The following is an 18632-nucleotide window of genomic DNA, read 5'->3' on the forward strand; positions in this document are numbered from 1 at the left end:
ATGAAACATACACCTATCATAGGAGCTGGCCATTCTACCCCCAGGTATTTATCCAAGAGAAAGAGAAGTCTGTGTCCAGAGACTTGGTCACAAATGTTTATAATTGCTTCAATTTCAATAGCCAAAAACGGTGAATCACTCAAATGTTCATCAACAGGTGATGGATAAACAAACTGTGGTTTATTCATATAATGAATAATATTCAGCAATAAACAGGAATAGACTCTGCATAAATCTCAAAATAATTATGGGCAAACTTTTAAATAATTATGTTGGGTAAGAGAAGCCAGACAAAATATTTATTTTCCGTATGATGCGATTTACACAAAATTCTAGAAACTGCAAGCTAATCTACAACAACAGAGAGGAGATCAGTGGTTGCATGATTGTGGGGAGGGACAGGAGAGAGATTACAAAGAAGCACGTGGAAGTTTTTGAGAGTGATGGACGTGTTCACTGTCTTGATTGTGGTATCATCCCATGATTCTATACATATATCCAAATTTGTCAAGTAATATGGTTTATATGCAAGTTATTGTATGCCAATTGTGCCTCACTGAAGCTATTATAATTAAGTAGGTATACAATCAAAAAGTTCTAGAATAATTTAGGCATCAGAAGGTACTTTATACACACTAGTCTTTATTATATTTATTTGTGTCATGTCACATTAAGCATCTAATAGGAAAGCAAATTCAAACTAACTCACAGGGTGAAATATCAGTAACAATAATTTTGCACAAAAGTCTTGGGCAACCAGAACAAATGGAAAATATAAAGATGTCTCATTTGCAGATACAGTGAATAATAAGTGATCTTTATTGGGGTCATCGCAAAACTATGTGTTCCACATTTCAAAAAAAAAAGAAAAAGAGAGAAGTAAAGAAACAAAAGGAGGGGACAGAATAAGTATATCCAACTCTTCATGGACTTTATTTTTTCTTTTTTTAATTGAGCTATAATTCACATGCTATAAAATTCACCCTTTCAAAACGTGAAATCCGGTGGTTTTTATTATATACACAAAGTTGTACAACCATAACCACCATCTAATTCCTGAATATTTTCATCACCCCAAAAAGAAACCCTATACCCATTAAGCAGTCACTCCCCATTTCCCCTTCCCTCCAGCCCTGGCATCTGCCAGTTGAGTTTCTGTCTCTATGGATTTGCTAAACTTTTCATATGGAAATGAAATGGAATGGAATCATACGTTCTGTGGCCTTCCATGTCTGGCTTCTTTCATTTGGCATAGTGTTTCAAGATTCATCCATGTCACGGCATGTGTCAGAACTCCATTCCTTTTATGGGTGAATAATATTCCATTGTGTGAATACCATCTCCATCAGTCGATGGACATTTGAATTGTTTCTGCTTTTTTGCTATTATGAATAATGCCATTATCAACATACAGGTACAAGTTTTTGTGTAGAGGTACACTTTCAGTTCTCTTGAGTACATACCTGGGAGTGAGTTTTCTAGGTCATAAGATAACCATGTTTACCTTTTGAGGAGCTGCCACACTGTTTCACAGAGCAGGTGCCCCATTTTGCATTCCCAGCAGCAAGGTAGAAGGGTTCTAATTCACTCGCCAACACTTGTTTTTGTCCATCCTTCTTATTACAGCCATTTTAGTGAGTATGGAGTGATCTCTCATTGTGACTTTGATCTGCATTTCCCTAATGACTAATGGTGGTGAGCCTCCCTTCATTCGTTGACCTTATGAAGCCTCAGAAAACAAACAGGATTAGACCTGACCGAATATGCATAAATGACCATCTTTTCCTTCCTTTTTATTCCCTTCCTGTACCAAGATGTGTCATTTATTTTTTTCTTTCAATACTGAGACTGGTTCAGCCCTGGATTAGGGACCATCAAAAAATTTTAAAGAAACAGAAATGATGGCCTCTATTATCAGGAAGTTTAAATTATAATTGAGAAGAAAGTGAAGAAAGAATTGTAATAAACATGTATCTTACAGAATATATATCTTTAAAGAATGAAGATCATTCCCAAGTAGAAATTCCTCCCGAAAGCCCTACAATTCCTAGGTACTTCTTATAGGAGCAGTTACCCAACAGGCAAATTGCCTAAAAATACTTGGCTGTACATATTGTGAAAGGTGGGTTCGGGGCTTTCTGGGTAAATGAACTTAAATCATCTGTCCTGCTTCTCACTTACTGGCAGATTCGCGAGACAGAATTTTGTTACATAACTTGCATGTGTGAAGAGCTGACGTTCCAGTCGGCTGCAGGGGCAGATGTTCGGGCTCTTCTGGAAACCAAATGTGCGCACGAACACAGAAACTGTACCCGGCAGGGTGGGAGCGCGCCTCTGCTCTGGTGAGGTTCCCAGAGCATCATTTCCTCCATCTTCTCCCCGGACCGAGGGGGTTAAACTGTCCGCTTTCCACCATCGCCACGTCATGGCTTGCGGCTGTCTTTCTTTCTAAACACCCTGAGGTCAGGCCAAGCAGACATGTGGGCAGCCTTTTTTTTTTATAGAAGACTCAGCAGCTGAACTGGTAATGCTAGAACATGGTGTTAGAGAAGAGAACTTGGCATATGGCCTGCATTTCCCGAGTCTTGTCTCCCTCCACTGATGTTTGAGGAAACAAGAGAAGTAGCACAGCAGTGAGGCTGAAAACATTTTGCATCAGCAAAAGTGTCCAACGGAGGATTCCTGGATATCTGACGTTCAAAATAAAGAACAGAAATAGCCTTCTATAGGCTTAAATGAGTAAAGAAGATACCATAAGATTCCTCCACAATGCCTGACACTTAATAGAATGATTGTTGAAGTAGCTGCGTCATCAGTCGCATGCCCGGCAGACATCTAGAGAAAATCAGATCCATCCTTCGAAACTTAGCAATTGCATCAAGATGCATATGTAAATCCTCAATATTCGTAGGACTTGTGGTCCTGAAAAACCATTTGCCCGTGACCTTAATTACCAGTTTAATAGTGAGGCAGTGAACACTTGGATAGAGTTCCAGTTTTGCTGCTTACAAATCACATGACCTTGGGCAAGTCATTTAAAATGTCAAAATCTCACTTTTCATATCGTTAAGGTCCTTTTTACTTCTACAAAGCATTTTGTTCTAACTTGTACTCTTTGTGGCCATGCAGTGCCTCTGGGTTCTCTTGCTTGGGTTTTAAAAACAGCAAACTTGTCTAACATGAAAATAGAATAAACTTTTTAAAAATCACAACTGCAGTCTCGAAACCAGTCATAGGTCACAAAACAATGAAGATCCATTTCAGCATAATGGCTGTGCCCTGGGGGGAGGCATTTATGCCTGACTCACCTGGATTCTGGCTCAGGTCTGACAGCTGCTAGCCTGGGATGTGGGTCGGATTACTTCACCTCACTAAGATCAGCTTTCTCATTTGTGGCTCCCTGGACTGTTGTGAGACTGAAATGATACTGGACATATACACAGGACTTGGCACACAGTGAGGGTGCAATTAGCGTCCAGTATTGTTATCTTGGCAAACGTGATCTCTAAATTAGCTCTCTGGGAATAAAGATGACTCGCACTCATGACATTTATTAAAGTTTGGAAGAGTTTCCTATGCTAGTTCTTTAATCTCATTCTTCCTCCAACAAAAATGTCCATTTGTATAGCAATTTACTGTTCAAGATCCACTTTCACAAATATCGCATTTTCCTCTGACTTTTGGTTTATTTTTTATATACCACACAGTTTTAAAGTTTATTTATTTTGAGAGATAGACAGAAAATGAGCAGGGGAGGGGCAGAGAGAGAATCCCAAGCGGACTCTGTGCTTGGGAACACACAAACCTGTGAGATCATGACCTTAGCCAAAACCAAGAGTTGGATGCTTAACCGACTGAGCCACCCAGGCAGCCCCTAGGCCCCAATTTTTATATACAAAAGAGTGACAGAAAAGGAAGGTAGGAAGGAAGGAGAAAGAACGAAAGGAAGGAAGGAAGGAAGGGAGGGAGGGAGGAAGAAAAGAAGGAAGAAGGAAAAGAGCATTGACTATTAGTTATTATCAAATTTAAGCAAATATTTCTAAACATTTAGTTAATAAATTAGCTGTGTTTTTCTTTTTGTAAGACTATCATAAAGGATCATGATTTTTACTTCATAAGGATTTTCTCAACCTATATGCATTCTATGTGCATTATGCCAATGTGAAATTAAGGTGCAGGGCCAGAGACCTGCAAGATACGTTCTTTCTATACAGAGAAAGAGCAGGTGCTACATTGAAGGGCCAAAGTCAGTTCAAGCAGATAAGGCTGGACAATGACCACTGGATAAGCAAAATTTTGATTTGTTGCTAAGTACAACTATTACCACATAATCCTAGGTGTGCCCAGCAGAGACAGGAGGACCTGAAGCAGCATCAAATAATTCGTTACCTAATGCAACATTTTGCTAGTTGTGGAAGAAAAGACATTACCCCCTGACAGTTACTTGTCACTTGCCACACCGTTCAGGACAGACCGTGAATGCCATAAGGCAGTGATTTTCAAAAAAAATTTGAGGCACCTTAGGCTCTAAAGAAAGCCTTTCAGGGGAATCCAGTATGTAAAACAGACACAAGAGATGCTGAGAGTTGATTGGAGGAGAAGTGGAAAGCACCCCCCCCCGCCCGCCTCTGTGGCCCCCCAACCCCGCCCCGGGCTGCAAAAATCACAGTTTTTAAAGCTGTCAGGATTTGAGAGATGGGTAAGATTTGAATAGACAGAGAAGCCCAGAGGAGGGCATTCCAGGTTGGAGGAAGAGGGCTAAGGCAAGAAGGTGGGAATTTAAAGTAAGAAATTCTATACCTTCCTCGTGTGCACCTGGTGAGACAGACGTGGTAAGTGGTAAAAGGCAAACTCGTGGTTGGTTTTGGTTTCCAACCTGAACTAATTTCCTAATATTTTAAGACTTGTGAAACAGTTAACAAATGCCCTGCCTCAGGGCAGATGGCAAACTTAAGGTTAAGGGTTTGCAGTCAGATGACATGACTTGTCCTTCCCCTCTTCAGAATCATTTCAAGTGGTCGTAAGAGGAAATGGCTTCCGGCACGCCCGAAACGTGGACAGGGTTCTCTGCAGCTTCAAGATCAACGAGTCGGTCACACTCAGTAAGTTCTTGCAGACTTGTGGGTTTCTTCAGCCTGCTTCGGGGAAGGGATTCCCAGCTCTCCATCTGCCAGCACGGCCACCCACAGGGGACCGCACAGAGAGGGCCTTCTCTGCCAGAGCAGCATCCCGCAAAGCCATAGCTAGCCCTAAGGTGTCCCTTCGGGACAGGCAGCAGGGCACTTGTTTCTCTGTCCCCTGATGCCTGCGCCAAGTTACTCCCTCTCTGGTGGCCGTGCTGGCGCTGGTTGCATAGAGCTTGGGAAGCTTGATGTTCCTTAACAAAGTGCTGGGTGCTGTCAAGAGTGAAAAATAAATGGTCTAAATTTATTGATTCTGAATAAATGAAAAAGCCAAACTTTTAGGCTTGCATGTGTAGATTCTGGAAGTCTTTTCAATCTGGATGATTCTTGGCCTGGAGTAGCCAAGAAACTCTCATCGTGGTGAGTACCTGACATGAAATACAGAAAGATGGAAGCAAAACTAAGTGTATTTCATGCAAAAAATGAATTATCATAACACTGGCACCGTTACAGGACATTTGTAGCAGGCAAGTTCTTAATTTAAAGACATGTGTGATTCATGTCGCTGTCCAGGAGAGGTGGGGAAGTCTGGTTGTGGAGGGGACAGATGGCCAGGAGCCCTGGTTATTATTCACATCTGGCATCCATCACACAAATGATTATTGATTCAGTATCTGCGGTGATAAACAGTAACAATACACTGCATTTTGGATAATGCTATACCTTTTTAAATGCTTCACAACTTTTTGCCACAGTAGCACTAAGAGGTAGAAAGATCCAGGAACATGGGCAGACACATGTGTGTTGACTCAGCAGTGACTCTAGCGTCAGCCTCCTGAGAGCCTTATGCCATAGTGGCTGTTCTGCTTTTAAAAAGGAAGAATTGGGGTGCCTGGGTGGCTCAGTCGTTGAGTGTCCACCTCTTGATTTTGGCTCAGGTCATGATCCCAGGATGGTGGGATCGAGCCCCACGTCAGGCTCTGCCTGGGGTCTGCTTGAGATTCTCTTTCCCCGTCTCTCCCTCCCTCTCCCTCTGCCCTTCTCCCCTGGTCATGCTGTCTCTCTAAAATAAAAAAATAATAATAAAAAAAATAAAAGGAAGACTTGAAGGATATGTCTTTTTACATCCTTAACATCTTAAAACCCACTTAAATATTTAAGCAGAGATAGGCAATGGCTTCCTTACAAACATCTGGAATTCCTGGCCTTGGAATAATTCCAAACATTTGAAACATTCAGTTAGTTTTCTTGATACTTGCCTTGAAATGCTCCCACATATCTGAAAAGTACAATGCTATTTGAAAACATTTTGAAAAGTCCCTGAGTGGTCATAGTGTGAAAGTTGGACATGTGCCCTCTACTGAGTTCTTCCTTTTTCTCCCCTTTTGATTGTGATATTGTTCAAGTACACCTTCCCTCTCTTCTTAGCCAGAATCTCAAATCTAACTAAGATCAGAAACTCCTGAGGGTTAACCTCAAAGACATCAAGCCTTCAAAGTAGGTTTCACCCACAAGTGAGCCTTCAGGCCCAACCCTTCTCTAACGATGAATGGAAATGGGGTGTAGTGTTGCCATTGCCTGAAAAGCTACACAGAGATGCTGTGTTAGCATAACATGAAATGCAGATCTACTTTGGGTTTGTAGAGTGACATTCTGAAGGCCTCTTTTCCAGCTTCTCCAGGAAATTTTGTTTCTTGGGAAACCCAACTCATTTCTTTCCCTCTTCCCTTCTTTTCCTAATATATACTTTTAAACACCTGCACTGGCTCTCCACCTCATTCATATTCAGAACAAATAAAGGCCATGAGGGTAGGGATTTGGGTGAGGCCACAAGCCTAGTTGTGCCTGCCGCACAGGGCTGACAGTTTGGAGCTGAGGACAACAGGGATTCAACCATATTCCATCCTACAAGCAACACTCCTAAACTTAAACATATGGTTATTAGAAACATTCCAAGGGGTAGGGGGTGCCTGAGTGGTTCAGTCAGTTGAGGGTCCGACTTAGGCTCAGGTCAGGATCTTGTGGTTCGTGAGTTAGAGCCCCGCATCAGGCTCTGTGCTGACAGCTCAGAGCCTGGAGTCTTTTCAGATTCTGTGACTCCCTCCCTCTCTGCCCTTCTCCCACTCATGCTCTCTCTCTCTCTCTCTCTCTCTCTCTCTCTCTCTCTCTCTCTCTCTCTCTCTCTCTCTCAAAAATAAATAAACATAAAAAATTTAAAAAAACATTCCAACAGGGAAATGTTGGAATTTGAAAAAAACACTTGTCCTTCATTTATTAATTCACCTGCACATTGCCATTCAGTAAAGAATATGAACAAGAAACTACAGTGGACAGAAAAGATAAATAAATATAAAAATAAATTTAAAATCAAAATGTAGTCAATCTACATTTTTCTCTCAACCTTATGAATGTAACAGTCTCTGTTGAGTCATGTCTGTGAAATAAAACAAATTTCGATTCCTTCCCTCTTCCCATTCTTCTTTCCTATCTCTATATCCCAAGTTTTAAAATGTTATCCATTTTCATTTTTACAGTATGCATTTCCTCTTTCAAGATTGTTTCCTAATGCTGCATTACCTTTTGTAACAGAAAAAGAATATAATGCCATTACTGATCAGGAAATATTTATTGATGGCTCAGTAACGAAGCTAGGGCTGTTGTGGCTCCAGCCAAATCAAACATGATTCAGGCCCTGGAGTCTTTCATGAATAATACAATAGCAGATTATATGAAGCCAAACTGTTAAAAGAACAAACTGAAAAATTATGTTTATAGTGGGAAATGGTAATATGACTTTCCAAGTCTTTGAATGAATAATAAAAAATTAAAGGTAGAGAGCAGATATATAGATATGTTTTTAAATGGCTATGAATATCCTTAAACATTTATGATACTGGCACAAATAATATGCCAACATATTAATGCCAAAAAGTAGAAGTTATTTAAATATATTCTTTGATGATAAACATAACCAGAAAATAAAAAGCCTACTTCTTTCCCATTTTCCTTGCCTTTGCTTAAAAATAAAATCAGCATATCAACCACTTAGAAATCTAAAACAATTTCTGGATTTGCATTCAATGTAATAGATCCAGAAATTCTGGATGAAATATGATTTTTAAAATTATAATATGTGGCCTACTCAAAAGAAGGAAACCCTCAGGCATAGGAAACAAAAAGAAGGGAATGCAAAGTCTAAGCAAGAAGCAAAGCCATGGAGGGTCCAGTCCTGGGAGTCTGCAGGCCGTGATCCCAAGGCTGATGCAGACATAGAACAGCAGCCTGTGCAATGTAGCAGGCAAGAGCAGACCCCTTCCCCCCCAGAAATCCAGCTCTCAGGGCCTGTACTGCATGTTAACTAGGACTGGAAAACTTTCTCAGTGACTCAAAGAAGCAGGGAAATAAAGGTAAGATATTATACTACCCACATGATACAGAAGCACCAAGTCAGTACACAAACCCCAAAATGTGTCCATGATCAATCTGATCCCTGTGGTCCTGGCAGTGGGCACAACTAGCCCAACCCCAACACTCCTGCAGCCAGCATCTCCCTCTGAAGTAGGGTTCACAGCACCACACAGCAAACATATGACAATGGATGGAAGAAATAGGAGAATGAGCAAGAAATAGGGACTGGAGAACAATTTGAAAGAGAATGTAGATAAACACATTTGAAATATTTACATATTTCACTTAGAGATCACTTAGACCAAAGGGAAAGAATATTCAACAAAGGCAGATCTGCAGAAGAACCTAGTGTAAATTCTAGAGCTGAAAAAATGTATTCACTGAAATACAACTTAATGCATGGATTTAACAGTGTGATTAGACACAGGTGAAGATGAAATGCATGAACTGGAAGAGAGACACAAGAAAATCCACCCAAAGCACCAGAACCAGATTTGTTTCATCCACATTCTGCAAGACTCTAAGGGACAGATTGCCCATATCTAAAACATACAAAAAAACAGAGATAAAGCATCTTAATTCATTTTGTAATAGTTATATAATCTTCCTTTTTTAAAGAACTGGACAAAGACACTAGAGGTAAATATATTTGAGATCAAGCTCATTTATGACAAACATCTAATAAAATGCTGACAACCAGAATCCTCTGAAGAATCTAAAAAGAACCAACAATAGTAAGACAATTTTGAAGAATGCCTGGGACTTTGTCTTTCACAGAGGGAAACGTTTTCATGCCAAGAAGGTATTAAAATTCCATTCCAAATTTTTAAAATATATGGCTTAGAAAACTAGGAATAGGGTCACACTTCTTCAGTATAATAAAAAAATATATATCTAGATACTTGAATTCAAAACTCAACATCATTTAATAGTAAATCACCATGTGGAGGTATTTATAGTTGGGGGGGGGAAAAGCAGGACAACCCGTTTCACCATTATTATTTAATATGGATCTGAAAGTTCCAGGAGCTGTCCAGTGGAACTTATGGTGATGATGTGAATGTTCTAAGATGTGTGGTTCTAAATAACCACAAGCCACATGTAGCCATTGGGGACTTGAAATGTGGCTAGTGTGATGGAGGAACTCAAATTTTAATTTCATTTAACTTAAATGAAATTTAAACTTGAATGTCAGTAGCCACATGTGGCTAGTAACTACTGTACTGGGCAATGCCATAGGGATCACAACAACACAAGAGGACGAGTGACAGGTGTTGGTACAGGAAAGAGGGCCAAAAATCCTGACTTTAAAATGATGGTTGTATTCTTCTGAAAAACTAAGGAAAACCAATAAACTACTAAACTAGTTTAATAACTGGATGATTTCCAAATAAATACCTCCTTTTAGTATTCAATAGCGTTTCCAGAGTTCAGTAATAATCAGTTAGAATGCATCCCAGGAGAAATAGAGCCACAACATAAAAAAAATCTCGTAAGAACTAATATAATCAAACTTGTGAAGATATAGAGGAAGAAAGTCACAAAAGTTGGTGAGGGATATGAAGGAAGTGTAAATAAATGGAGAAACAGTCTAGACTCCTGCACAGGCACTGGAACCCAACCACTCAGGAAAAGAATCCTGGCCTAATCCAATGTGACCATGGCAAGTTATTTAACCTCTCCATGCCTCATTCTCTCTCTCTCTCTCTCTCTCTCTCTCTCTGTAAAATGAGGAGAGCAATAACAGCACCTCATGGGTTGTTTTGAGGTTTAAATGTGGGAAGTGGCTCTTAGAACAGGGCCTTGCACACCGAAATCAGTCAATCAATGTTGGCTGCTGGTATTAATTAATAATGATGATTATCACTGTTATTAAATAGGGCAGCAACTGAGTATTGTGAAGACATCGACTGTCTTCAAATTAATATTTACTTTAAAAATAATCCCAATGAGGGGCGCCTGGGTGGCTCAGTCAGTTGAGAGTCCAGCTTCAGCTCAGGTCATGATCTCGCGGTTCGTGGGTTCGAGCCCCGCATCAGGCTCTGTGCTGACAGCTAGCTCAGAGCCTGGAGCCTGCTTCAAATTCTGTGTCCCTCCCTCTCTCTCTGACCCTCCTCTGCTCAAGCTGTGTCTCTCTCTCTCTCTCTCAAAAACAAATAAAAACATTTAAAAAATGTTTTAAATAATCCCAATGAAACTTCCAGTGGGACTTTTTAAGTTAACAAAATAATTCTAAAGTTTATATGGAAGAGTAAACATTCAAGAATGGCCAAGAAAAATGTGGAAACTTGTGCTAGCTGAGTTGAAGATGTATAAAAGAGCTGCGGTAATTGAAATGATGTATAACTGGTGCCACAAAAGGCAAACTGAGCATTGGAGCAGGAAAAACAAAGTCCATACACAGAGCCAAACACTTATGTGAATTTAGTATAAAATAAAGTGACCTTTACAATCAGCAGGAAAGGGATGGATTATTCCCCCCAAAATGGTGTTGAGACAACTGGCTAACCACTTGGAAAAACAAGTCAGTTAGATTTTATCTCACACCTTACATCTAAACAAATTCCAGATGAAAAATTTAAATGTGAATATGAAACTATAAAAGTTAGAAGGAAACAAAAATAAATATTTACATAACTTTCTAGTAGGGAGAGGCTTTTTAAGCCTTGGATGGAGATAGAATAAGGGGAAATTTTAATAGTTTGAGTACATTTTTTAAATTATTCTGTTCCCTTCCCCTCAAAATCTAAAGGAAAACAGAAAAGGCATATAACAAAGAGTCAATAAACTTAATATAGAGACTTCTCTTAAACTCAGTAAAAAAAAAAAAAGTGAGAACATCTATGGGTAAAAGATATGAAAAGGAAATTTACAAGAACAATAGTGGTTAGGAATCACATGGAAACCGTTTGCCATAACCAAAAGACATACAAACTGAAATAATCTATCAACCTGGCAAAGATGAACAGAAATACAATGCCTGGTATTAGCAAAAATATAGAGGAACAGGTGTTTTAATTCATCATTGGCGAGACACCATTAAATCTTTCAGAAGGCAATTCTTAAAATGAAGCAACTCCTTTAAAACGTTTTGACCCAGAATTTCCATTTCAGCTTCATCAAGAAGAAATGATTGGGAATGTTTACAAGGACTTGGGTACAAAGATGTTCATCCTGATATGACGTATGATAGCAAAATGAAAAAGAGAAAGAAAGAGAAGAAGAAGAAAGCGGGGGCAGCGGAGAAGGAGAAGAAAGAGGAAGAGGAGAAGGGAGGGAAGAAAAACGGGAAGAAGGGAAGGAAGGGAGGGAGAAAGAACTGAAAGGAAGACTGACCTGGGAAGATGTTAATAATATGGTTACAAAAGTTAGAAAACAGTACCTTCATGTTATTTCTGTTTTATGCACATACATTAATACAAAGAGACTTGAAAACACATCAAAATATTAACAGTAATTACCTCTGAATGTGAACACTGTTAACTTTTTTCTGTTTTCTAAGTTTTCTACAATGTGTCTCTTATGTAACAAGAAAAAAATTCACAACAGTTGTTTAAAATTTAATTTAAAAAATCTTCTTAATTATTTAGGCCTAGCACACATCGTAAGTTTAGCATTCGGTTAGTTCTCCAATCACTAGGCTGAACTCACTGCTGGCCAAGAAAATATCTTGGAAATCTTCACACAAACTTTATTTATTCTGGCTGCACTTTTTCCTACTCCAGGATTCAACATATTGTGCCAAGAAAAGATCCACTTTCAATTGGAAATCCATTTGCAGAGAGATCAGAATGCTAAAAAGGAGACCCTAGGAGATGAGCTGAGAAACGATCCACTTTAATAAACAGTAAATTAAAACTGGGATTTTTATTAATGCAATAATGAAAAACAGCCTAGACTATCCTGGTGCAGCGTGGTGAGGTAGGAAGTAGGACTATAAACAAAGAAACTGATTTTTAACAAACTCACTAAAATTCATTTTATAGGCCATGAGAGGAATCAATTTCCTGGTTTTGAAGGCATACTTACTTTTTATACAAAATAGTATCTCCCAGCTTGATCTCCAATCTTATTCACTAAGCATGGCTCTGGTTTACTTTTTGCTCACGCTCAAAGGATGAAACTTTGCCTCCTTTGAAGATATTTTTTCAAACTGAACATTGGTCTTGAAATCAGTTCTAAGAGTTCCAAAGAGGGGCTCAGCTTCCCGAGGGGACGAGAGACAACGCTCACTCAAATGCAGAAGATCCAGTGTGTTTGTTTTTAAAAATCTGTCCAATTATCCAGAAACTATACTTCATCTTAGAAAACATCTGGGCCGCAGGGCTGCCGTGGGCACCCTAAGGAGATCATTGACATGCACCTATGGTGGCAGATGGGGAGGGAAGACAGAGAGAAGGAGAAGCTTTACTTCCCAAACAAAAGCTTGTTGTTTCCCTTCTCACTGGTTAGCATATGGCATCTGTTGGTCAAAGGTATTTAGTGCAATCTGGATGCATCCTTGAGGGTTTGATGTCATATGAAGATGGTGGAATGTCACTTGGTGGAACATAAATGAAGATCTCCTCTTGTGGTCCCGAATCAGGCTGCACATCAGACTTTCCAGAGAGCTTCATCTAAGTGATAGCAGCAACTGATTGCTGCGCACCTACCTGTACATTCACTGTACTATCTCATTCCGTCCTCACAGCCCCCCAGTAAGGGATGAGTTATTTGTATTGCTTTTTGCTACGTAGGAAATTAAAACTCAGAAATTAAAACATCAACAGATGGCCAGAGGTAGAAGCAATTTGGACTGTTGGGTGATCCAGAGACTTTGGCCATTTCTCTACTTTGCTTCCAAAACAAGGATCTCCACAGATCCTTGGGTCCCCTGAACCCAAATGCCTGCACAACTCTGATGTATACCTGATTGGGAGGTGCTGATTCCCATGATGCCCCCATATTTTGTAGACTGGATACCTCAACTCAGATTTAGCTACTTGGCCAAAGTCACAGAGCACATTAGTAGAGAGTCAAGACTCGAACCTAGGGTCAAGAAAAAAGTCCTGGACCAGGGAAGGAAGAACTCAGGCTTTAGAATGGTCAGTGTGTGCAGCTGACTGTTCACAGGTAAAGCACATCTTCTGATTCCCTGACTGGCCTCTTTTTCTTGAACTTCAGGAGTTTTGTGTTATCTGGCAGTGTTTCCCTTTTGCTCCCACTTTTAGAATGACTGGCTTTGCCAGTCATTTTGAAGTGGCTCCTGCCAAGACTGTATTAGTGGGTATTCTCACCTTTAAGGCCCAAACAAAAATGTAGATAAGTGGAAATTTACTGGAGTTTTGCGTGATCAGACAAGAGCCCTGGTAATCTCGGATGGGGTGGAAATAAAGGAGGAATTGCTACCAGAGGGTAACTAGGTGGTAAAGATTTTTCACTCTGGGGCAAAAGACCTTCCTGCAGAGGTGAATTGACACAGCCCAAAGTTAGCTATGGCAGTGCCTGACAGACTCACCCTTGACATTGCCCCTGCTCTACCTCATGCATGGTTGCCTCCAAGTGAAAATTGTAAGCTACACGTGGACTTAGCACACTGTGCACTTCTTTTGAGGCATGGTTGGAGGAGAGAATTGCTTGTGAACTTCCTGAGGTGGTCATTGCCCCAGTCCTGCTTATCCTGCTGGTGAAAGTTGGAGCCCTCTCCTTCTGTACCAGACAGCTGGACTTTCATGAACACTGCTTGTCCTCACAAAACGCTCCTCGTTTGACACCTAAATAGGATGGGAGAAGAGAAGGTGGCAAACAGAGCTCGGCCAGACTTGCGAGGACCCCAGGCAGGCTAACAATCCATGCCTCCTTCAAACTGACATTCTTTAAATATTTGCCCAACACTCATTTAGAGGAAAAGTTGGGTGCAGTTAAGCCAAAGGAAGAAAAAAATGTTCTCTGTGGACCTCTTCCCTGTGCCATTTAGCTCTGGCCCCCAGCATGCACACTGCAGCAGCTGACTGTCATCCACTATTCAAATGTGTGCCTGGGGTCTCCTTCCCATCTCTTCTTTGAGTTTCTTTTTGGTTTGTGTTCTTTAAAAGCTGTCTTCATTTGCCATAATTAATTATCATGATTGCATGGAGGGCTCTAGCCATTTTGGTAGACTTGCCCGTCAATCCCAATTCCAAAGGTAAAACCCTCCCAAACCTAATCGTGCACAGCTGCAAGAGTTTGTGTGTCCGGAGACACATACCTTGTGCATGAATCCTGAATTGTCTTCAACCAAGTAAAAACAAAGCTTTCAAAAATATACTTATTCTTAGTAAATTACAGCTGTCCTGAGTGCACTGCTTGCTCTGACCTCAATTTTTAAAGGTTGATGCTTCACTTAGAAGATAAGAATATTTGAAGTCAAGAATATTTTTTGGTGTAGATTTATTGAGACAACAAAATATTTTGCAAGAGTCCTGGGCCCTATTACCTTCGTTTAGTTTTCTTGCAATAACCTATACCGCCCCTGTTAACTTCAGATGAAGATGAATGCGAGATACTACAACATTATGTGTACATTGATCCCAATTATGTAAGAAATAATATGCATAGAAAAAAAAATTCTGAAATAGTGTATCCCAAAGCATTTTCACTGAAAGTTAAGATTATGAAAGATTTTCATTTCTTTTTTATAATCTCTGTATATCTCAGACTTTTCATTTCTCATTTCTCTCACCCTGCTGAGTCTTATATTGCTAAACAGGTATTACTTTTATAATTAATAAAAATAACAGAAAAATATGAGCAGGAAGTAATTTACATCCTGAGAAAGCAAAGTAATGGTGCTGATGGCCAGTTCCAAAAGCTGATGAGCCTAGAATCACAAAGGTCACAAGTATGTTTGGGACTGGAGAATGTACAAGCCTGAAAAAGGCAATCTGGAGACAGCAAGGCTGCTGGTTCCCATTCCTGCACTCCTCTGGGAATGGACTCATGGTCCCTTGCTTTTTACGTCCTCTCTTTCTGGGGCCATGATGTAATCTTGATCTTCATGTACACAGTGACCAGGATAACTCACTTCATTTTCTTCTAAGACCGCACTCAGCTCTGAGTCCTATATTGCTATTTATAGTCAAGGTGTTCTGACTCTACAGCTTCCCACCCATAGAAGCTCAGAACCTTGGCAGCAATCTAAGCCCTGCTTCTGGAGTGCCCCCATTTCGATTATAAAGCTCCACCAAGCAGAGTGTTTCCGGGCTATCCCACCTACCTACCACCAGGAAAATCTGGACCCGTGAAAGCCTGCATGGAGGCACTGGTTCCTACCCCAACCAAGTGTCCTGCAATGGCACTCACGCTGTTCCTGCCTCCTCTATCCATCATTTTATAACACGTCTGAACTTGTCTGAACATTCTACTAGTACCCTGGGGACTGCGAACCACTGAGGAATATCTAAAAATCCCTCTACAATGGGCAAAATAGATACGTAAGGCCACGATAGATATTATACCAGGATTTCTTAACTTGGTACTATGGGGCCAGATAATTCTTTGTTGAGAGAAAGAAAGATGTAACACAGGATATTTAGCACCATCTCTGGTCTCTACTCAATAAATGCCAAGATCAGTTCTCCCCCAGTTTGACAACCAGAACTGTCTCGGACATTGCCAGTTATCTCCTCAGGTACAAAATCACCCCATCAGAGAACCACTACATTATATACATGTCCACAGATCTTATTTAGATAGATGACTTTCCTCTTGTCACGCCTTTACCATATAGCCCTGACACAAGGTGGTAGATAAGTTATAAGACATACTCAATTTGCCCACACATTCACATCTTGTGTTTTGCAGGTGCCTCAGAGAAAGAGCCTCATGGTACCTCACTTTAGTAATAATAGTTGACATGTCAAGTGCTTACTAAGTGTTGAGCATTTAATCATATTGTCTCATTCAAATTTACAACTGCTGAAATGAATATGATTCCCATCTGATAGGCGAAAACTCTGGGTTGCAGATAGGGTGACCTAGGCAGCAGGTGGCAAAGTGGTGATGGAACTGAGCCTTGGCTCTTCATCTGTTCATTGCTTCTCCATCCTGGTGCAACCTGCTCCAGAGAACAGGGAGGGAAACCAAAAGCCATATATATACTGGATACCCATAACCTACAGGAACTGGTAAAATAGTTACATGTAGGCACACAGGACTTCCCTGGGACCTGTGGGCCAAGCTCATTGCCAGATCTCATAGTAGTAGCCAGTGAGGGCTTCCAAGGATTGCAACAATTCCAGGCCAGGGAAGGGGTGTGTAGATGTGCGTCATGCTGGTCATGGTGGTGGTCAACTCAGTTCTGCAACAGTGAAGGTACTCCTCTGGCTTCAGCTGGGCGTGAGAGGACATGACAGTAAATGTGCTATGTTCTGAGGATTATTCCCAGCGTGGTCCCACTCACCTTCGCTTCACTACCATCTCTTCCTATTCCATCTTGACTCTTATTTCTCATTGCTCTGACCTCAGAAACCCTGTTCAGCCTTTCCAAGTAGAAGACACTCTCTCCACTTTCAAAATTTGGGACACCTGCATGGCTCAGTCGGTTGAACGTCTGACTTCGGCTCAGGTCATGATCTCACAGTTCATGGGTTCAAGCCCTGCATCAGGCTCTGTGCTGATGGCTCAGAGCCTGGAGCCTGTTTCCAATTCTGTGTGTCCCTTTCTATCTCTGCCCCTCTCCTGCTCATGATCTGTCTCTCTCTGTCTCTCAAAAATAAATGTCAAAAAAAATTTTTTTCAAAATCTCTACTCTGCCCCCTAATATAGAGTTTAATGTTTAATGTCTTCTATCAAAAACATCCACCGGCTTGTTATCTAACCCATATATGAAAACCTCCCCGCCCAGGGCCTGACACGTAGTACATGCCCAAAAAATATTAATCTCCTTCCACACCAAGCAATGGGTTCCATTTAGCTTGGCAGTAAAATCCTCGTGTTTGTGAATTATCATTGCAGGAGCCCCAAGAGGGCAATCAACCACCTCCTTTCTGGCTGGGGCTCCAGAAAGCTCAACCCAGATGCTTTGAATTACACCAACTTGGAGTCCTGCTGAATATCAGTTTGTTTCAGGTTTTTGCACAGTATTTTAAAAAGCTTAACTTTTTTAAAAGCTGGTTACTTGAGAACTCAGTGAAAAGGTAGAAACATGCAGCTTAACTCTAGCCCGTCTCTTCTCCCTTCATTCAGACACATTCCCAAACCAGCTGATAATTTGGTGCTGAACAGTTATGCTTGGCTCAGGTATGCCATGAAATGCTCTCTAGACCCAGTGGAGATTGGGAAAAAGAGCAGGGTGAGCTCATTTAGTCCCCTAAACTGCATTATTTTGTAACAGTAGGAATGTAAATTCTACTTGGAGCTTACATCAGCTTTTGGAAGGTTTCAACAAGCTCTTCCTGATAAGACTAAAGGTTTTTCTTGTGCTTTTGGCCAAAAATAAATATTTATATCAAGAAAAGATTGCCAAGGCTTGAAAAGTATTTGAATTATTTAATCAGTCAAAGGATTCACTGTGATTGGTGCTTGAATTGGCTAATGAATTTTAATCCTGGTTTTATCTCAAATCCATTAGATAGTCACCAACTGCAGGGAAGAATTCTGGGAATCCCTTCAATCATCTGAAAAGAATTACATTGATCCAAGATCAAAACCTGGGAATGTACATATTTGAGTGTATGATTCCAGAACATGGGTTTATTACAGTAGATCATTGCCTTGCAAAAGGCGCCTGAACCTTGCCACAGAGCTTTTCAATTCCTGGTCCCGTCCCATAGAAGACATGCCCCCTACTGTTATCCAGCCTCACCCCTGGACCATCTTGACCATTTGCCTCCAGAGAGGTCAGGTATAAAAAGACTCAGCTCCTAGTGTACTTCAGGCTAGATCTATCACAAAATTAGCTATGAGATTATGACAATGTAAGATGGCTAAGTAGTTTAACTTACATCTGTAAAAAAAACTAGCTGGATTGACCCTGGGTAAGTCACTTCAACAAAACCTGCGTTTGAATTTCAGCCATGACATTTACTAGTGGTGCAATACTAATTCAATTAACTAACCTCTCTGAGTCACATTTTCCTAAAT

General features: G+C 40.5%; 1 protein-coding gene across 1 annotated transcript in view; it reads left to right on the forward strand.

Moving 5' to 3' along the window:
* ANTXR1 (ANTXR cell adhesion molecule 1) overlaps positions 1–18632 on the forward strand; it is a 214576-nt gene that overhangs the window by 75562 nt on the left and 120382 nt on the right. The window contains exon 10 of the mRNA XM_029937510.1: positions 5004–5102. Within this exon, the coding sequence (XP_029793370.1) occupies positions 5004–5102 (99 nt within the window). The remainder of the gene's footprint in view (positions 1–5003; positions 5103–18632) is intronic.

The sequence above is a fragment of the Suricata suricatta genome, chromosome 4 (genome assembly GCF_006229205.1).
Source record: "Suricata suricatta isolate VVHF042 chromosome 4, meerkat_22Aug2017_6uvM2_HiC, whole genome shotgun sequence".
NCBI lineage: Eukaryota > Metazoa > Chordata > Mammalia > Carnivora > Herpestidae > Suricata > Suricata suricatta.